Genomic DNA, 22242 nt, shown 5'->3' on the forward strand with positions numbered 1-22242 from the left:
AGAATCACAAAATTCCAGGATGGTTTGGGATGGAAGGGATGTTAAAGCCCATCTCATTCCCCTGCCATGGAGACCTTCCACCAGAGCAGGCTGCTCCAAGCCCCAGCCTTGAACACTTCCAGGGATGGGAAGTCCACAAGCTCTGCTGTAGGTTAGGAGGGAACAGGTCAGTTATGTTTGGGACTGAGTTACAACTGCCCCTGTACTCAGATTAAGAGATTTAGGAGACTGCCCTGGGGAGTGTTTGTGACTGATACCCTGGGAGGTTACTACCAGAGAACAAAATACTGCACATAAATGTGCTCCAACCCCTGCCCACAACACAGCCTCTCCTGCCTAATACAACAGCCTTTCAATAACTCACAGCAGTCTGGCCCTCCCAGTGTCCAGGACATCTGAATGGCCCTGCTATCCCAGGCTCTGCTGAGCTGAGCAGACTGCCAAAACTGGAAACAAGGATTGCTTTGCTTTTCCCTTCACAACCTGCTTTTGACCCATTTAAATCAAACCACAGGCGAGCTGCAGTGACTGCTTCTTCACGAGCCTGTGTGAGGCAGGGAACTTTTTTTTTTTTCAGGAGGAAGAAAGGCAAAGGAACAGATGAGTGGGATTTCCAGGCAGTGACCAGTGCAGACAGCACTGAAGTGGATCTTCCCAGCTGGGAGCTCAACAGCATGCTCACACTTTGCCAAGTCATGGCAATACGCTGCAAAAACCATCCAGAGAGTTTCCAAAAGTGGAAGCAGCCAAAGAAGGGTAAGGCCTGCAGGGGCTCCATCCAAACTGGGCACCAGGAGAAGGGAGAACACCTGACGGCAGCAGCTCCTGCAGCATCCAGGTACCCACACACTTCCTCACACAGGAGGCATCCTCCTGCATCCCTCCTGCAGCAGAGCAGAGCTGTGCAGAGCAGTGTGTGACCAGCCCTGCCCGAGGTGTTCCCAGTGAAATGCTCTTTTCTGCTCAGGGCTGCCAGGATGGGACTGCCCAGCTTTGTACCTTGAGCTTTTCCTGGCATTCCTGTGTCCATGAGCTCCTTCATGGGCACTCAGGTTTAAAGAGACACCAGCTGGGAGTGTGGGCATCCCCTGGGGCTCACCTGGTTCCTCTGCCTGCCCATGAGCAGCACACAGAGAACATAGAGCACCTCCAGCTTGTACATGATCTCGTGCATGATCTTCATGGACTGGGGCAGCTGTGTCCTGGTGGAGGTGTTGGCCAGTCCACTCTCATCTGAAGACTCTGAAAAAGATGGCAAAGATGTGACACTGAGGCAGCTTCAATAGGAAAGGATTTGGTACAGTTGTTATCTTTACACTGAACACTGCAGATGCAGGAGCAGCACATCTGCTGGAATTTTCTTATTAATTAAAAACAGTGATATACAGCAAAAAAACCAATTTAAATTACATGCTAGAGAAAAAATACAGCTGGAAATTTAGAGGAGATAAAACCAGGTTTTTAAAATTCTTTTTCCATAACAAACTAAATGGCAGCACCTCTCTAAAACAAGTAGGCTCACCTAAATGAATTAATAGACTACTGCACCAGGGCATGGCAGAAAAGTAATAAAAGTAGATGAGAGATTATCAGAAGCACTTACTATTAAATCTACTTTCATTTCATACCTCAGTACCAGTATTCTTAGGCCACAGTTAAATAAATTTCATAACCTTAGAGAGAATTATTTTGCTAAGAGCAGAAACAGGAGCACAAAGTACTGAGTTCTACCAGACATACACTGCATTTTTGTCATACCGAAGGGTGAAGAAATAAACCACACACGTGCTCCAAAGCATTTTCCTAAGGTTGTATCAACACTTCCACTAGAACAATTATTTTTTTCCAATTAACTTCTTTAATTTAGCTGAAACTACCTTTCCTTTTAAAGAAGGGGCCATTTGCTTGGTGTGAAGCATTTGAACTTCAAGTCATGAGCCAAAGTTTTAGAGAAAATGCTGGTGAAGCCACTTATCTCAGGAGGATTATTTGAATCACTCAGAGGAGGTTAGGGCTGAGGATGCACAGCACTTCAGTGTTAACTAGGCATGCAAAGACCACACACTGCTGGAGAATCTCTCCTTTGGCTAATTTTAATTCAGTAAAAACATTAGTGCTACACGAGAACAAAACAGGAGTCAGACCTAAATATTAACATGTGAGTCCTCCATGCAAGAAAAGGGGAATCAGGACCAGATGAAAGGAAAAGCAACACGTGGCAAACCCTGAGAAAGGTTAAGACATGCATCAGCTGCTGGTGGTGGAGGGATGCAAGTCAGGTACCTGTGCTGCTCTGCTCTGCCTCTTCATTTGCCACTCTCATCAGTGCATCCAGCACGAGGGCGTTGTCCAGCCAGGTGTACCACTCCTCCAGCTCCTGCAGGAAGCTGGAAGTCCCTGTTGTTTCTGACACCTTCCGTGTGGCCAGTTTGCACAACCGCTCGATGAAACCTGGAATATTCAGAAGTGTAGCTGAAAAAGAAAAAGAAAAAAGAGAGAAATAATTTTATTACAATTTAAGATCACCACGAGGTATCAGCACATCTGATTTAGGAATACAGAAGTGTATGGTTAAAAAGACCTGGTTAAAAAGATCTGAAGCTGGGAGAATTCAGTGCACTCTCCTCAAGGACTGGAAGAGAGCATCCATATCCCAGGAAGAATTCAGTGTTGTTCTCCTGTCTTATCAAGGAACTGATCTGGCTGAAAACTAAGCTGGCAGAAACACAGCAGCAGCCTTTGGAAGGGGCAGCTCCACCTCCCTTTTCTTCTTTTGTTTTCCCTCCTGTGGTGTTGGTCTTTGGTGACTGAACTGGCTCCCTGCAGCAGCAGGGAGGGAAGCTGACAGCTTTTCAAGTACTGAATCAGCTCCCCATGGAGCAAAACGGGAGAACTCACCACAGCAGCCCCAGGTGTGAGGGTTTTAACTGTGCAACTGCACCCTTAGAAAGAGCAGTGCAAAGACAGAATTCACTGCTCTGCAAAATGTTTGGGGAGGTGCATTTTGCCCTCAAGAACAATATAATTACAGGATCTGTTTATTAAAGATAGACGGCTTAAACTTCACTTCCCACTTGCAGGGCCAAGGAGCAAAGGACAAAGAATTGGCCATGAACTTTACGTGAGGGAGTTGAATCTCTGAAAGACCAGTCTCCCTGATAAAGGTTTTAAAATAGAATATACTGTACAGCCTTAGAATCAGTCTCTGACTGTGCCTATAAAAATGATTAGCTAAACATTTGCTTGGCATGGGCCTACATAAATATCTGCTTCAGAAGCCCAAAAGCTTTTTAGCACAGTAAGAGCTGAAAACAGCAGATTCTACATCTGATGGCACTTTAACTTTTTCAATTCCTACTCATGCTTCTAGGCAAGACCTCAGCACTGAGAAGTGCTCAGCAAAATCAGGAAAGCTGCACTGTGCCCAAAGTTAAGGCTGAGATCAGCCCCAAAGATCTGCAGCGCTGGTTTGATAACACTGGGCATCATAATTAATATTAAACACACTTCTCTTTTTGATAAATACAAGACATCCTGTTCAGGACAACATCAGATAAAATCAGAGAAGGAACTGCTCCAACAGCAACCACACTGCAGGCAGCTTTAGTTCAGGAATTCATATTTTATGGAGGACACAGAATTATTGAGAGCTGCTAATGGAGAGTCTATGGATGTGGCTGAGGCACAGAAAACAAATCCAATTATTTTAAGCCACTCAGAGTGCTGAAATGGCAGAAATTAACACCTATTAATACCTAATTAGCAACACCACATGAAACCAAAAGCTACAAGGTTTCAGTAACACAAAATATTGTTTAAAAGACACAATCTGAGGGGAGTGAATCAAGAAAAGTGCTTTTTAAGTCACAACACTTTCACTATCTTTCAGAAACATAACACTGTGGCACTGAGAAGAGGAAAACTATAAATTGCTGAGATTATTCTGATTTGTTCACAGCACAACAATTACCTTGATTAATTTCAGCTCGGGAAGGGCCCAAGTTTTTTTTCTGCTGGGCATTTTTGGCCAGAAGCGTGTGCTTGTCATCACTGCCCGTGTCGAGCTCGGAGATGGTGACAGCCAGGATCCTGCAGAAGTTGGCCAGCTGCTGCTGGTCAAAGCTGGACACCAGGCTGGCCAGGTTGGGAATATCATCCAGCTGGATCATTTCCTGCAGAGGCAACACCAGCTCAGTCACTGTGATGGTCAATAAGTGAGCACAGGCAGATCCTCCCTGGGGAGCTCTCTGGGTTATTCCAGTGTTAGCTGGGGTTTACAACTGTTGTCAGGCTTAGCAACTTCAAGAGTACAGATATCCAAATTCTAACTACTATTTTTATGCTTACAAAAAAATTGGGGGCCTTTTTAAACTAAAAACCCACAAAACCACAAGCTAATTTAATACATAAATTATGTTTAGGTATTAGAAGTTTCAATTTTATTTTCCAGTCCTGTCTTTTCTTTGAAACTCACAGATAAGGACTTCTAAATTATTTCTCAGTCTTTTCATAATCTGTTCTTTTTAACAAAAAGATGTTGAAAACAGTTTTCAGAAAAAAAACCCATTTCTGTTTAGATAAACTAAGCTTGTTTCCTATTTCAGGAAGGGCATCAACCTCAATCTTACTCTAAATAATAAAGTATCAGATTACAGACTCCTGGCCTCCACAAAATGTACACAGACCCTTTCTAATCAAGGTTTTCCCAAGGTTACACCTCGAGTATTTTACTTGAATCACATCAGGGCACTGAGCTGCAATGATGCTGGTAAATAAGTTCAATAACCACGTTTGTCCAGAAGATTTAAGTGCCCTGTGTCCCCAGTCTACAACTTCTCAGAGAGGTGACAAATGCCCAGGAATACCCAGGAAGCCTCCCAGATGTGAGGAAGACAAGTAAAGTATGTGAAATACAATCAGCAGGCAAGGATGAAAACTGAATTTATATGACATTTATCTTCTTTACTTGTGATGTTGGCTGTTCTTTAATGACAGTGAGGTACTCAGATCATGGGGACACAGCTCCCATCATTCTCTGAACTGGGTAAAAGCACTGCAAGTATGGCACCACATGAATAGTTTCTTTATGAGAAGTGACTGAAGTTAATTATCACTATGAACAGGCAGGTTTCAAATAAGCTGCAAGAAGGGAGAATTGCAGCTTAGAGGACTATCCTCAACAACTCTTCAAAGAAACAGCTGTCTCTACTGGGCTGAAAAGCATACAAATGATATAAAGAAGCAGTAACCAACCTTTTTAACTCCCAGGATATCTTCAATCAGCGTTGCAGTTTGTAGGAATGTCTTTTTGTTTGTCATCAGTGTAAACAGGAACAACACAAAGTCGTTTCTCTCTGCCAGCCGCCTCGTGACTCCTTCCGTCTGCAAATGAGCACACACAGAGCCAGTGAGAGCTGACCTGAGCAGCCACACGGCACAGCACAAGCAGGACAGCCCTGCAGATGATGTGGTGTGAGCCAGCTGCTCCTGGTTGTGTTTGTGGCAACCAAAACCAGCTCCAGTCCTTGTTTGAAGTCAACGTGGAGCCGGCAACACCGCCAGGATGAGAGGCCTCACCTTGGGGGCAGTTGTTTCCTTGTCTGAATGTAAAGCCAACCCTGCCTGCCCGGGCACACACCACAGGGGCCTGGCTCTGCTCTGCCACCCCAGCTGTGACCAGCTCCATGCCATGGTCTGCACACACAGCAGCTCCTGAACCCTCAGCACTGCTCTGTCTGAGCAACCCGGATCAAGCACTGGCCTAAGTGAACGGGGTGACAAACCCCAAAGTCAGGCTGAGGCATGAAAACCCAGGTTCAAGGTTGGCTTTCATCTCTGAGCTCTGCTGAGAGCACAGTCAGGCTTTCCTGGAACTCACAACTACACCCTCACTGCTTGCAAAACTGTGTCTTATCCATGACTGACTTACTCCCAGTGCTCACAAAACCAGACAAGCAATAGTAATTTCCCAGTATTTGCAGATAAGTATGAAAACAGCTGATATGACCCACAGACTATTTCTGTGATCCTGGACACTTCTCATCCAATCCCAGCAGTAAAACCAAAGTGAATTAAAACAGAGCAGCTAGTCTAGAAATTGCAAACTTGTTTTTAGCGTATCATGCTATTCTCAGTTTACAAAAGTTGCATTACCTGCAGTTAAAAAAATAAATCATCCAAGCCAAGGAAAAAAGTGTTCCTTCTCTTCCCCCTCCCCTGTGTACACAGATCCTTATCAGTGAGACATGATCTAGTAAGACTGAAACTCTGGAGATTAGACTGATGTTTTTGGAAGAGCTCCAAGCCACTAACTGGCTCCATTTTTAATTTCTGTTAAACAGTGTTCCCTAGGTTATGGCATAATGAGGTGTGTGATGGAGTAAACAATCCCGAGGATGTTCCCTCCATGCATAATCTGAGGCCTTTGCTTTTAGCTTTAGGATTTTAATGACAAGTTATTTCCAGAGGCCTTCAACCCAGCACCTTTCCTTTGCACTGATCTGCCACGACTGAACTGAACTAAAATCCAGCACATGAAGCTGCAGGATCAAATTTAAAACCCTTTGCCAGCCCCGATTCCAAACAAGACCAGCTGTAGATGGGCTTAACAGGCATCCACTCCCAGCTTCAGATTTTAAGCTGGAACATAACAAAGGCTGGCAAAGCTTTCCTACGGAAACACAGAGACTAAGATCCAAACAAGGGAACTTAAGTTTGACAATGTGGCTCAGAACACAAATTATTTGAGCAACACATCAAAATACAGAGTGATCCTGTATTTAACTGAAGGTATTTTAATGTAAAGCTTCAGAGTAAGTTTAAATGACACTTCAAAGAGTGTGTTTGTTGTCTTATCAAGTAGCACATGTAAAAAGTGACCAGAAGAGTTGTACTTACACATATACAGGTGTTGTACAGTATGCTTAAACAGTCCTTGATGAGGTCATCACTTACTGCAAAGGAGAGAGCAGACAGTCAGCAGCATTCCCTGCCAAGAACACCAGTGGCTGTGGGAGGGACATGCAGAGCTATGGGCTGGGTGACAGTTCCAGGCTGCCAGCTCACAGCATACATGCAAATGCCTTACAGGATAGAAACCACAAGAAACACTCTACACTCGACCCGTTCACACCCTAAATTATTTTTGTATGGGGAAAAAAAAGTGGCAGTTCATGCAGTTTTCTCCACTGGATACTTATGCTTGTTTTCTCAGCACCTGGACTTCATAGAAAAACTTTCAATCTGCTTTACTGCAGCATTTTAATATTTAAAACATGTTTTCAGTACAGACCTTCAATTGCTTAAAGCTCCAGTTCAAGTCACTTCACCTTTGAAGTTCCCTGGCTGGAGGGCACAGGGTACACCGTGACATTCCCTTCCCTCAGCAGGGCTCGGGGAACCAGCAGAATCCCAAACAGGGGAAATGAAAACACTGCAGCCAAGCTGTTCCAGCAGGAAAGCTGAGCTGAAGCCACTGCACCCCCTCTCCTTACAGCAATGTGGAAACGAGCAGTCACATAACAAAAAGCGTGCTGTTCTCCTGAGCTACTCATCTCACAATCTCTGTAGCTCCCATTACATAAACAATGTTTTGTGGCTTATTATTAATAATTGTTCACTGTAGCTGTGGCCACAGGAAAAAGAAGAGTTTCCAGTGATTGCAGATTTAGTGCTTTGAGCCAAGTGTGTTGTGCTGGGTGTGTGAATCTCCGGAACTGTGCCAGAAACAGGTGACTCTCCCAAATCCCAGCACGAATCAGTACCAGGGAGAACAAAGAAACCAATGATTCACTCCTAAATGAATCAACAGGAAATTGCTGGGATGGAAAGAGAATAACAGAAAAATAGAACGATTTCTGTCTGAAACAGGCAAAATTGGGGAAAAGAAAAGAGACAAACCACCTATTTACTTACTTTTCTGCTTCTTTTTCTGTGTAATGAGAGTTGGTCTCATGAGAATTTCTACTAAGAGCTGTAAAAAGAAGATGAAGAATTAAGAGAATGAGCACTGAGATGCAAATAACCAATTAATTTGTCAGTGACAAACCCAAACCTGTCTCTGCTGAAGTCAAAGAGGCGAATAATGAAGGCTCTACAATCAAACCCCCCCACTGATGTCAAAATCACATTGACAAATCATAGTTGCATTTACCCTGAAGAAACAGTAAGAGCTGTACAAAATAATCTCCCACTGACAAGTTTTAAAGAATTTGAGCTTGCAAGGAATGTAATTTCATATGCCTCCAGATAACATCAAGAATTGTGATCACACATCTCTTAAAACAGAGAATCTTTAGCAAAAATCTGCAAAGAGATGGAAATTTTGAAAATGCTTTTCCTAAATCTTGCTGGGCTTCAAAAACATTTCCAGTCCAGACAGAATTTAGCAGTTCCAGATTTTATCACAGCACCAAAAAGCCACTGCTTGTGTACAGGACCCTGTATGCATATTTACATTAATATTTCTATTTAAGGAATGTAACCATCAGCTTTTCAAGACCTGGCCTGTGGTTCTGACTGATGTGGAACTGATCTTGAGTTACTCTAGCCTGTACCACTGGTTTTGCTTAAAACATTTGAAAAAACAGCACTTTATTTAAAAATGAAAGTTGGAACAGAAGGAACTGGTGAATTCTGCAAGAATCCCTGCAAATGCCACTGGTTTTAAAATTCAGTTTAAAATTGTTAACAGCAATGCAGGCATAACTCACTCAGTGCTAACTCACAAGATACTTGAGAGTTTATAACCTGATCTATTGGTCCCATCTTAATGTTACCCTTCTTTTAATGAACTACTGATCCAGACACAGAGGAAACCATCTGACATCACTGGAGGCTACATGAAAAGCACTGACAAATAAATAAAAAACATAGGCAACTTTTAAGAGGAATATACATCTTCTAGCAATATTTGTAGTAGTAGCTGTAGTATTAATAGGGTAGAGAAAAAATGACTGCAGCAATACAGATCTTGTGATAATGGCTTGTGTTTTAGGAGGAGAATGCACACTTTACAGTTTGGGGTTTATGCTTTAATTGTTGGGTTTTCTGCCTCTCATCAGAGGCAGAAAGAGCAGAAAGGCAATTACAAGGTCGTATTTCTCGGGATGGGGTTACAATCAGGTATAAAATCAATCAGGTTTGTGTATTTGCACTCTCAGGTCTTATTTTATATGGATTCCTATAAAGGGAGGAGCCACTGAGCTGGTTTTGTTCTTCCTCCATGTAAAGGCTGTCAGAATCAAAAAAATAGTTTAACTCACACACATTGTAGCCTAGAGAGGATACTGCAAACTGAGTGCCCTTCAAAGCCACTCATGTTCCACAGCTCAAAATATTGCAACAGAAAATCAGCACGTGGCACACACAGCACCAGCAGATCAAACTTCTTCCCTTTCCAGTCCTAGAGGATTTTTGAAAACACACAGCACTGGCTGCCATCACTGCCTTTAATCACATAAACCCACCTCTTTTAGCCAAACCTCTGACCACAGCACCAGGTCATACTAATGGATCTGATATTCACCATCTCCAGCCCAAGGGGAAAAAACAACCAAGCCCCAACCAACTAAACCAAACAAAAAACCTGTCCCCAATACACACAGATTGTATGCACTATGTTAAAATAATTTCTACAGAAGTACCACTATTTCCCTTTAAAGACATGGGAAATTTAGAACATTTCCATGTTCTCATTTGCTTGGGTAGCTGAAAGCTTTTGCCCTCAACTGACAGCAGCAACTAAACCAATGCTCAAAACATAACCAGCAGCTTTAAGTAAAAGCAACCTAAGTGTGGCAAGAAATAAATAGCAAAATCTGTTTAGTTGAATTAAATAAAAAGGAGTGTCAATTAGCTCTACTGGAAAATAGAAATCATACATTCCTAATGAAAGCCAAGCCAGAGCTGGGCACCATAAAACTGAGCAAATTGACATTTGTACAATGTAGAATTAAAGCAAATAAACAAAATGATAGATTGCCAGAATGTCCACAGAAACCTTCCAGTTCTGCTTAAAAACTTTGCCACAGATGAAGCAATAACCACAGACAACCTGATTAAGACAGAGCCCTGGTGTGCCTAAACTGCCACAGATGCCCAGTGTTAAGTGAAATTCTCACTGCTCCAATGCCAATTTGTGTTTTATCTCACAACCAGGAATCATTTGAAACGCCTTCATTCAGAACTAAAGGTCTAATCTTCTTTAAGGCAAAACCAGACTGATTAAAGAAATAGCCAAGCATGCTATATCATGTAAGAACAAAACACCAAACTTTAGATGTAATACCTTGAAAAATACACCCTTTTCCTATGTTGATTAACAGAAAGTGGCACAATTCTAATGCTTAACATTAAATTGGTACAGTCATTCTGTAGCTTGCATTAGAAGCTTTAAGGACCTCACTGAAGAGATTTTTCAGTGGGATGATTTCATGCAGATCTTTGATACTGAAAAAACACACTTACATCAACTCCTCCGAACAAGTCAAAGGTGTATGTGTTTGGGAAACTGGACTCTTGTGCAGCTTTTCTGTCTTCTGTGACATAAACCATGGCTTCCATCGAAAGGAGTGGAGAAATTTCCTGCATGTAGGGGAAAAATAAAGAGATGGTTCAAAAAAAAACCCTGTTCATCAGTATAAACACAATTATCTTCTACTATCTGTGGGCTAATCACTACCTGCATCCCCAGTTCTTACTTACCACCCAATTTTGGACAGATACCATCATGCACACAGCTTAAAAAATTAATAAGAGTATGATCACAGTAGACTTTAAAGAAAGCCACAAGCAAATCATCTCAAGCTTTAGGAAGAAGGGTGCAGGCAGTACCTTCAGGATGCTTTGGCACTGGGAGAAGTCGCTGTTTGGGTGGCTGTGCTCGTACAGCTTCTGCAACAGCAAGGGGATCCCGTTCCATTTCGCTTGTTTATCTCTTTCCTTCAACAAGGCCTCTGTGATCTGCAATGAAGACAGAATGTGATTCCCATGTGTCCAGTGCTTCATAACCAGGAAAATAACCTTATCACCTTCCTGGGAAAAGAGCTTACAAATTCCAGCACCTTTTTCCATGCCATTTATCCAGGACAGGTAGCTGCAGAATTTTACAGATGCAAAGTATCTTAAGCAGCACAGGGCCTAAAGCAGATGTCATTTAGAGTACATAATCTCATTCTGTACTTCTGTATTGATTGTGTATTTTTAAATGGGAACACATTAGCCTCTAAACAATTCCATTAGCAGAACTGCAATTGACAGGTCAGTGAAGGAGGAAATGGGTGCCCTGACACTATCTCAAATTACACTGGTCTGAGATGTAGAATACTGAGGATGGAAAGGCTTCATTACTTGATGCATTCAGCCAGAAAGGAGTATTTCCTCAGCCAAGTCCCTGGAGTTGTTATTGGTCACAGCAATGACCCAAACCACGAAGATTTACAAGAAGGAATATATCAAAGAGAGAGAGAAAATTCCCTCTGTAGTCTTGGGCTGGTTGTAAATGGAGATCACCAACTAAATCAGCAAATAAGAACACTGGCATTATCCTGAGAAACAGACTGCAACCACAAAAAAGAACACTTGGCATTTGCTACAACAGCTGTCCAAACTTTCTTCAATGTTCCTTCTTTTTCCCTAAAGTAAAATGAAAAATTTAATATCCATCACTGTGTTTAATGCGTAAAAAAAAAAAGTATTAGCACAAGACTAAAATATTCAGCTTAAAATCCAAAGATATTTTGAAGTGCTCCAGGTTCATGTCAGGAGATCTGGCAAGGAGGAGTTTAGGACATTTAATTAAAAAATCCACCATCCAGTCAATGCTGACCAAACTTTAACTCCTTTCTTCTCTGATACTTCAGAGGAACCTACACCAACCCAAACATGGGGACTTATCCTTGTGCACAGGAGAAGGTAAAGCAGATTATTCCAGCAGGATTTTTGGCTGGGTTTACAAACGTTTTATGTGCCCTCCAAATAAAAACAACAAAATAAAGAAAACCCCAATCCTCTGGTCAGCACCTCAAGGCAAACCTTAGAAAACTGAATGTCCTGAGCTGGGAGGGACCCACAGGATCACCCAGCCCAGCCCCTGTCCCTGCACAGACACCCCAAAATCCCACCCTGTTCATCCCTGGCAGCGCTGTCCAAAGGCTCCTGGAGCTCTGCCAGGGCTGTGCCCATTCCCTGGGGAGCCTGGGCAGTGCCAGCACCCTCTGGGGAAGGACCTTTCCTGAAATCCAGCCTGACCCTGCCCTGGCACATTCATGTGTTTGCTTTACTCCCAGGCCTGAACCCCTAAGCTGCTCTCATTCTGCTCCTTTCTGTGGTTAAGTGACATTTCCCTCCCACCTGCTTAAATCTCGCTTCTTATTCTTTCAGCCAAGACATCATTCTCAGATTCATCTCAGTGCACAATTCCAAAAGGCCATTCAACTCCTGATTAGACAATTATATGCAAATATACTCCAACTTCTGACTGAGAATTTAACCCTTTTCTCTGCTTCTTATACAGGAAAACCAGAAAAATGATTCAAGCTGAAAACTCAGCCTGGCAATGTAGCTAATGTGGGTCCTCATCCTCTTGGTAAGATGTTCAAGTACTTGGGAGTCTTTTCCTGATGAAATATGTAAATTTTTAGGTAAATAAGAACTTCAAGGATCTTGAAGTACCAGGTTTGCTTGGTACAAGCAGTGATTGAAGCAGCATAAGCACACCTGGGACATAAAATTCTCTCCAGTTTTTACCTTTTCCCTGCTTTCTGAATCTGAGGAATCAACCAGCACTGCTGGGGAATGAAAGTTTCCTTCAGAAACTTCAGAGCAAGTGAAATAGCAGAGGCCTAAACCAGAAAGCCAAAATGACTTCTCATCATTTGGGCTTTGGGTCAGCTCCTGGGAAGTCACAGATTCCATTTCCCCTTGAGATATCGAGCACAGAGGGAGCCAAAGGAGCTCTGCCACTGCCCCATCCCAGGTTGGGAGGGGGACAAACCCACAGGCCGTGGGAGGAACAGGATTAATTGCTGGGCAAAGTGCAAAGAACACACAGCAAAATGCCAGGGAAGGAGTCCAACTCTCCAGCTCCAACTGATGTGGAAGATACCACAGGCAGAGATGACGTGCACAGACTGCAATTTCAGGTTCCAGTAGCACAGAGCAGAAGTCAGCACTTAAATGGTCTCAGGAAAGTCCAAAACCCTTTAATTAACATTAAAACCTTGTGTTGGGTTTAACACTACATTGTTAATCACATGTATGCTTCTTGGTTTGGGGCAGGATCCATCTGAGCCATCTCCATTTCTGTACTAGCAGGGTTTCTTCTCCCTGCCCCAGGCTCCAAGAGGCAGCCACAGGAAACTCTCAGAACTGAAATTCTGAAAGAGTGAAGCAAATGTTTCCTTGATGTCACCATCATTTAAGCACTTTCAAAAGGGAAAAAAAAAAAAAAAAGGTTTTCTTTCTCTTGATTTAACACATCTTTGGTTTCACTGCAAGCTCTGGCTTGTGGTCCCTGCTCTGTGTTTGAGGCTACCCTGGATCTGGATATTTCCATTGTGGCCGGATGATATTTGCCAATGCAAAGATTTTGGATTCTGGGAAGGGATTAAAATTCAATCAGACTTTGTGGAGCTGTCTTTCTTCACAGAAATTTTGGTTAAAAACTGCATCTCCTGTTTTCTGTGACAACAGTCAATGCTTTTCATTTATAAGCAAAAATGGTTTTCTTTTTGGGGAAATTTTACTGAATAGTCATCAAAATCAGCACTGGGTGTTTTGGGGCTCCTTTGTGGAATTTTTTGGTCTCATTCAAGCACAAAAAGTGCAATCTAACACTGATTTTCTTCATTCAGTGAAAAGCTCTGGATAAAATACCTAAAACCTTGCAACAAAACTTGAGAAGTTGGGTATAATCTAGCAAAAAGTAGAGGCTGTAGCAGCCCAGCTGGAACAGGTATCCATTAAAAGCCAGGACCTCCCCAAGTGCTGGCAGGTGGGTTTGGAATTGTCACACCTTACTGGTGTTAGAACACAACAGAATAAGGATCACTCCTAGGAAAACAAGAGCAGCAGCATATAAACCTCTGTAAGAGCCAGGTACAGCAAACCAAACTGGTACAAACACCAGGACTCTCCACAGTCACTTCCCAGACTGCTGCAACACATCCCAGTTCTGGCTCACAGAGAAACCTGAGCACAGCACACTGGGGCTCTCCAGAGCAGTTCTGTTCCAGGCAGTCCCTGCAGTGGCACACACCAGCTCACGCAGAGCTCCCAGGCTATTCCCCAGTCCAAAGCTGTCTGTACAACCCTGCTTTTCACCCGTGGTTTCCTGAATGCTGTTCCCCAGCCAGGTGATCACCACCTCACCAGGACCATCGGCAGGGCGGATCTGCTGCAAGGGCAATCAGAGACCTTGGAGAGGATTTAAATTCAGAGATAAAAAATGTGTCACCAGCCTACCCATGACTGCAAGGAAGAACAGACTGAGTGGTTTTCTCTTTAAAGACTCCAAAGGAACTGGAGCTCAGGATTTCCCAGGAGATTACTCCAAAGACTGATAACTACCATAGGAACACATTCCGACAACAGTTTCAATAACTTTTGTGCATAATTTTCTTTGACAGTATACAAAGGGCTGAAAAAAGACAGTGCACACAACTCTAGGTATTTATTTTAAACGTCTTTCTAATCCTAGTGTCTTTTAAATCCTTTCAAAAATGATAGAATAAGAAGCACAGAATGTCCTGACTTGGAAGCGACACACAAGGACTGTCAAGCCCAGCCCCTGGCCCTGCACAGACACCCCAAAATCCCACCCTGTTCATCCCTGGCAGCGCTGTCCAAAGGCTCCTGGAGCTGTGGCAGCCTCGGGGCCGTGCCCATTCCCTGGGGAGCCTGGGCAGTGCCAGCACCCTCTGGGGAAGAACCTTTCCCTGATATCCAACCTAAACCTCTCCGACAGCATCGATTTGCATGATGGTCAATAAATAATTATGGATAATACCTCCATCTTCATGTAGTTACACATTAATATTTGCCTAAATTCATCCCTTGATCAGTGTAGTCTCCCTTTCACTTGTCCCCCTCCACTCTGCTCATCCTCCAAGCACAGCCACTCCAACTGCACAGGAGCAGTTCCTTAGTTCCTTCCTTCCTTCCTTCCTTCCTTCCCCCTGCTCTGTGCCCATGCCCTACCAAGTGTTCAGCATTGTGCTTCCAGCATTGCCAAAACATTTCTCACCGCCCTGAGATCTCTTGGAGCTAAAGTTACTCCCAAATCCCTCCCATTCCAGAAAGGATTTTCCTTCTCACCTCTGTTCGTGCACTGTGACAATTTTCCTTGCCCTACAAAGCAAACCTCTGATTTTCCTAAGCTTCCCTCCACCCCTGTGCTGAGCTGTGGTCAGTGACACCTCTCCGTGTCTTCCCGAAACTGCCAACACACCAAGGGCCCAGCAGTGGTGAAAGCAGCAGAAACACCAGGAGCTAATCCTTCCTTTGCTCTCCAGGGAAGGGCAAACAGTTTCCTGATAAAATTGTGTCTCTATTTCACATTTTACCCTTCAAACATTTCACTGTCTTGCTGAGTGCTCGCTACAGGAGGGCGTTTGCTGTCATCTTTCAGAAAGCAAAACCAGTGACTCAGGTGTCCAGGCATCCTTCACAGCACTGAAGGGTTCCTGCTGTGACAGACTTCACAGCTATGACACATCACTGAGAAGGTTTTTTTAATTCAATTTCTCAGTGCAACCATACATTAAGACTGGAAGTGCTTTTAAAAAAAGCAGAATTTCCATTCTTGGGATTTTCCATGACCACTTCTGAAATATATATTTAAATGTCCTGAAAGTTTAAAAGGAAACAGGCACAAGATTATGGATCTCGACAAAGAGATGTAAGCACATGGTCTCTGTGTATTTTTAATAAAATTGAAGCCTTTCCATATCCTTTCCTTCAAGCCTTTTAAACTGTACCTTTTAAAAAAACCCAGGAAACTAATATTTGTGCAATTAAATGTTTAACTTTCCTCTGAGCAGTAATAACTTAGGAAGTCATCTCTGACGGACTGCCAAGAGAATGAGTATTCAGGATTTTGGAGAGTGCCCCACCATCCCAGCTCTGTATTGCATTTTCCTTTCCAGTCACTAACAGCCATCCATCAGCCTGGATAAGCTGTCTCCTTCCTCACACAACTTTTGCCACAAAAGCCTGTAACCAAGGCAAATGACCCTGCAAGTTTTGGAGTGAACAGCTTCTGCAGGAACACAGCTGTTGTGTTTGGAGCGATTCTGGAAAGCATTCCAAGGGGGAAGCTGAGAACTGCAGCCCTGCAGCTCCGGGGCAGAACACACTGCCCAGTCACCAGCAGGGCTCTGATCACAAACAGGGCACAGCCCCACAGATATTAACCCTAAAAGGAAACTCTGCTGGAAGAAATCCGTGTAGGAGGACTTATGTCCAGCCTTTTTCCAGCTCCTTGATTCTTCAAGTGCACATCAAGATTCTCTTAGCTAGATTTAGATTCTCTGTTTCTCCATCCTCCCCAGCCATTCTCCTGCCAACCCAAAAACCAGGCATGAACCCAGGGACACACTGTCCTAGGATAAAACATGCCACAGCTTCCAGCCAGGTCTAACCATTCCCACAGCTCCCACACTACAGCTCTGCTCAGCAGAACTGGAAGAAGAGCTGTTCTACCAAGACAAGGAACAGGTCTCCTGAATCTCCAATCCCCACAGCACTTCCCAGAGCAGGACAATTCTAACACAGACCTTTGACACCAGCAGCTCTCCAAGCCCACGAGAGGATCTACCAGATCAGAACAGAGCTACTAACATTTGCTTTGCTGACCTTACTCTCAGAGAAAAATAAATCAACTAATTATATTCAAATTATATTAACTTCTCAGTTACTTTTCCTTGGAATTTCCTACGTTTCTTCTTTAATTCATTTTGAAAGAAAACAAAATCTCTAGGACTATCTAAGAAAAAGCAGAGGGATAAGTAGTATCACATCTACCTTTTTCTTCTCACTCATCTTCAGCCACACAAAAAAATCATACACTAACACAGCTTAAGTCCAACATAGCCACTTTTTGAGCATTTCTAGTGCATGACAGAGCTCTGGTCCTGTTACATAACGAAAGCACGTCCAGGCTTTCCAACACTCCCCCACTGTCCTCCCCTGAAGAGGCCTAAGCCTGCTAACACCCACACAATTAGAGCTACTCAAGTGGATTATGTTCACGCAAATGCTGCTTTGTTGGTGCTGTTGTAAGGGGGAAAGAAAAAGCTGACTCAAAACCAAAATCTTTTCTCAGGGTTAGGAAGCTACTCCTGCTGATAACCTGCAATGGCAGGAGGTGGAAATCTGGATTTCTGAGGAAGAAAATGTTTTCTTTCCAGAGAGCTTTTTTTAAAAGTGGATAGGGACTATCCTGCTAAGGGAAGTGTCTGTTCTTAGGGATAGCAAAGCATGAAATATAGCTGGAAAAACAGACTCCTTTTTTCCATTCTCATTGTTTCAACTAAGCCTTGGCAAACCTGAGGGTGAGAGCAGTGCTGACGCTCAGCTCTTGGGACTGCACCAGGAGCACTTCAGTTTGCCAACAAATCCCTGGTTACTCCATTAGTACACTGCTCTGTCTACAGGGATTCCCAGGACTGCACCTAAATACCTTCTGGTTTCATGCCACATCCATGTTGTTCACAGCTGGCTTGCAGCAGATGAAGTGTGTACCCTCTTGCTAAGCGGATTTGAGCTTGATCAGCTGAGCCAGACTGTTCTTGGCTTTCAAGGAACAGCAGCACAAAACTTGTCCCAGAGCCTGTGACCCACGGCACAGCTGTGCCCCAAGAAGGACAACACACCAGGCCCCTCACAACCAATAACCTTCCTTATTAGAAATGTGGCACTCCTGGAAAGCTGCTCTGCTGCTGGTTCACCAGCACCTGCAAAGCCCTTTGCACTGCCTCTGTGCTCAGGGCAAATCCTGATCCAAGGTTATGCAATCTGATATCAACACTGAGGCTTGTGTGCAGGGCAGCAGCTGATGCCAGCAATATGGATAAAATAGATACAGGAACAAATAAAGGCAGTATCTACTGAAATCTGCTTTAGCTAATCAACTTCTTATCACACAATCATTTAGATTGGAAAAGACCTCCAAGACCATAGAGTCCAACCTGTGCTCGATCCCCACCTTTACCCCCAGCCAAGAGCACCGAGGGCCACATCCACTCGGATGGTTCCTGGACATCCCCAGGGATGGGGTCTCTGCCATCTCCCTGGGCAGCCCCTGACAGTGCCTGAACCATCCTTTCCAGGAAGAAATTCCTCCTGTTGTCCAACCTGAACCTCCCCTGGCACAGCTTGGGGGTGTTTTCTCTTGTCCTGTCCCTGTTCCCTGGGAGCAGAGCCAAACCCTCACCTGGCTGCACCCTTCTGTCAGGGAGTTGTGGAGAGCCAGAAGTTCGCTCTGAGCCTCCTCTTCTCAAGGCTGAGCCCCTTTCCCAGCTCCCTCAGCCACTCCTCATTTGGCTGACTCTCCAGCTCTGTTGCCCTTCTCTGAATAATTTATTATTAATAATAAAGCAAGACACCAACTGGCAAGAAAGCCAGCAGCTCTGGGTAGGTGATCCCAGCAGGAACACACAGGGATCCAGATTTCAGAGCCTCAGCTGACCTCAAAACTGCCAGATATTCAGGGGGCTGTTGCTGTCAAAAATGTTTTTATGTCTCTGTGAGATCAGACGAATGAACTTTTAGATGTAGGCCTGTCAACAGTGATCCTTCCCAGCTCACAGCTAAGCTCCTACTTTCCTCATACAAAAATGGATCTTGAGATCACCTAAGAATAGTACACAAAGCTTTGTTCAGGGTGAAATGCCATCGCTGCTCATGGCAGGCACCCAGCACGGACCTGTGCTCCTCAATCTCCCTGAATTAGCATCTTGAGAAGGGTTTCCCCTCCTCACAGGACACCAGCAGTGCAGTTCAGGCAGCACATGACCCAGAACTTCCTTCCAAAACACAGCGAGAAAGAGCCTCAAGGACACTCTCATGACTTGCTCTACACCCCAGCACAGCAACCTGACCTGCTCTCAGGCTCTGCAGGAGCAAATGAGTTGAGAAATGCAAGCAAGGGCTTCCACACTGCCACTGAGGAGTCAACTGCACAAGAACAGGGATATTTTGATAAATATAGAACTTTAAAATCAAACAAATAAAAAAACCCAGCCAAAACTGCTTTGTGCTTCTTCAAAAGTTACATCAAAGTGTTTTATATTTAGATCGACTACCATCAAAAAAAATGAGTCAAGATAAAAATACAGAGACACAGAATTTATAAAGTTCAAAATCATTCAGGGAGTTGTTATTCCCCTTGCCTTAGCTTAAGTGAATCACAGAATGGTTTGGATTGGGAGGAACCTTAAAGCTTATTCAGTCCCACCCCCTGCCATGGGCACGGACACCTCCCACTATCCCAACATGGCCTTGGACACTTCCAGGGATCCAGGGGCAGCCACAGCTGCTCTGGCCACCCTGTGCCAGGGCCTCAGCACCCTCACAAGGAAGAATTTCTTCCCAATATCCCATCCTTCCCTGCCCTCTGGCAGTGGGAAGACATTTACTCTTGTCCTGTCCCTCCACGCTTATACAAGGTGATTTAAAATATCCTCCTACAGCATTTATGAAGTGCTGGGAGCTCTATGTGTCCAAGCTTTAAAGCTCAGGGCAGCACAAGGATGCCAACATTTTTCAAATAAAACAAAACAAAGCCCAGCAACAAAAAACCCCACCTCATTCTTGGGCATTATAAGAAGTATGCAACCAACAGAAGTTTCCTTGATTGCTATAAAAGCTTAAAAGCCCCATATGAAAACAGTAGCACTGAATTTTTCAAGCAAACCAAAGCCCAGAGGTGGAAGCACCATCACAGAGACAAGAGAGGTGCATAAGGTTGGAACAGGCTAACCTGACTGAGATTGCAGTGGCTGAGGAGGTGTATGAAAGGAAGAGTGCAGAGGTGGACAGGAAAGGCAGTGAGACCAAGTTTGTCCACATGCTGTAGGAAATCCACTCCTAAAACAATCCCAAGGAAAAGAGTCAATACAGGTTTATATTCATGCAAATTACTGGCTTCTCTTAAGGATTAACCAAACTAGCAGTTGAGGAAGCAGGAAAATAAGGACAAAAAACCTGTAAAAAAACCACTGCTCTTTTACCTCTGCTACAGAGCAAAGCACAGACATTCACGATGAACTTAGGATTTTAGCTTTTATATTTGTCGTATATTTGTAACCCTGCAATTCTTTAGTGTGTAACTCCAAACTCCACACACAGTGTCAGCCACTGCTTTTCCCATTTTGGTCAGACTCAACAATTCCTCTCCTGGGAATCAAGGGCACCTCCCTGCCCCAAACCCTGAGAAAGGTAAACTAAAGTGAATTGGGGGAGCAAACTTGGGGTAAATGACTTCATTACCTGAAGATGTAATTGGGAGATGAACCCCCAAAATGCAAATGGACCAAACTGATAAAAGTGTGAAAACCTGTGACCCCCTGGTCCATTTTGGGTGCAGACCCTGGGGCGCTTCATCAGCCCTGGATGTACCTGAAGGCCCTTCAGTAAATAGAACTGGTTTTTATTCCCTTAATTCTGTCTGGTCTCTGTTCTGAAGTAGTCCTGAAAGGCATCAAACAAATCTTCTCTTAATAGTTGCTGAGAATCTTTGTTTATCAAGGAAAATGCTGTTGTCTGCACTAGTAAGTTAGAGAAATGCCTTTTTTATTCCATATTTCAGCTCAATAAATCAGCACCTGAACATAAGTTATCTCATTTTTCATTTTCCAAGTCTTTCCACCACTCTGCATTTAATCTGCAAGAAAAATGCCAATTATTCTCCAGAACAATAAATTAAGAGTCTATTATCCTTGAGCACATTCTCAAAAAAAGCCAACATCAGCGCACGGCAGGCCCAAGCCCGAGGTAAGGAGCTGATTTTATTCCTTGGTATTTCCCAGCACCATCAACTGGGAAAGATGACAAATAAGAAACAAACCTGGAGCAGCTTCTCATAAAACCACCTGCGTTACTGAGCTAAAATGTCTCCTAAGCCCTAATACCACGAGGCTGCCTTTGTCCAGGAAATACGTTTAAATTTCGATGCTGCATTGTTACAGTCCCAGGCAGAGCTTCCTTTCTTTGCAGGGAAGGCCACACCGACCGGAGAGGCGGAGAACGGCTGGGCAGACGCCCGTGCTGCTCCTCGGCGCTCCCGGAGCCCGGCCGAGCCCGGGCAGGCGGCGCACGGAGCGGGAAGGCCCCGGGACACCCTCGTGCCGCCCCTCCAGCACCGGGGCAAAGCCCGAGCGGCTCCGCGGAGCTCCGCAGCGCCGAGCCCAGGCTGGGAGCGGCCGTTCTCCCCGAGCAGGCCCCGCCAGGCCCGCCGGGCTCTCCCCGGCCGCGCAGCTCCGCCGGAGGCCCAGGCAGGAGGCGCCGCACCCCCGGCCCCGAACCCCACGGGCCCTCCAGGCCCCGCGGCCCTCCCCGCTCCTCCCGCCCGGCCCAGGCGCCGCGGGCGGCCCGCAGCGCGTTACCTGCGCCCCGCGGGTCAAGCCGCGGCCGCTGAGCTGGCCGTGCCGCAGCTGCGCCAGGATGTTGGTGGTGGCGGCGCGGGCCCCGCCGGTGGCGGTGCCGGTGGCGGAGCCGGGCCCCGCGCCGCCCGCCGCCACGGCCGCCATGGCCTCCGCGCTGGGCACAGCGACAGCGCTGCCGCCGCTCGGGCCTGCGCAGCCGCGGGCCCGCCACGCCAACATGGCGGCCGGAAGGGGCCGCGGCCTCCCCGCCCTGCCGCTGCTGGCGCCTCCCGCCGGCAGCCCCCGTTCCCACCGGGACGGCTTTATTTCCACCGGGACGGCTTTATTTCCATCGGGACGGCTTTATTTCCATCGGGACGCCTTTGTGTGCGCTAGGATACCTCTGTTTCCCTCAGCGAGGCCCAGCCACACCGTTTGCCGATTAAAGGAAAGCTCACCCAGAACTCAGATCACAGTTGGTTTTTGTTAAAATAAGGGCTTGGTGAGATGGAACAACACTGGAACAAGGAACAGTTGAGGCTGTTCTGTGTTGTTCTGAGTCACCCAGCTCAGGGCACTAATCTGAGATTAGCTCAGTTGGGCGTAATACCAGTTTTGGTTCCTGTCTGGGCAATTGACTCGGAGTTGGACTCTGTTA

At 45.0% G+C, this 22242-nt stretch overlaps 1 protein-coding gene across 1 annotated transcript in view; it reads right to left on the reverse strand.

Annotated features, from left to right (window-relative positions):
- The window catches only part of TRPC4AP (transient receptor potential cation channel subfamily C member 4 associated protein), a 35714-nt gene extending 13867 nt beyond the window's left edge, over positions 1-21847 (reverse strand). Inside the window, exons 1-9 of the mRNA XM_063404667.1 lie at positions 21606-21847; positions 10834-10962; positions 10468-10584; positions 7915-7972; positions 6898-6953; positions 5254-5382; positions 3971-4172; positions 2284-2472; positions 1100-1242 (exon numbers count right to left, since the gene is read on the reverse strand). Of these exons, the coding sequence (XP_063260737.1) occupies positions 1100-1242; positions 2284-2472; positions 3971-4172; positions 5254-5382; positions 6898-6953; positions 7915-7972; positions 10468-10584; positions 10834-10962; positions 21606-21824 (1242 nt within the window). The 5' untranslated portion in view covers positions 21825-21847. The remainder of the gene's footprint in view (positions 1-1099; positions 1243-2283; positions 2473-3970; positions 4173-5253; positions 5383-6897; positions 6954-7914; positions 7973-10467; positions 10585-10833; positions 10963-21605) is intronic.
- Between the last annotated feature and the right edge of the window lie 395 nt (positions 21848-22242).

Source organism: Prinia subflava, chromosome 8, assembly GCF_021018805.1.
Source record: "Prinia subflava isolate CZ2003 ecotype Zambia chromosome 8, Cam_Psub_1.2, whole genome shotgun sequence".
Taxonomy (NCBI): Eukaryota; Metazoa; Chordata; class Aves; order Passeriformes; family Cisticolidae; genus Prinia; species Prinia subflava.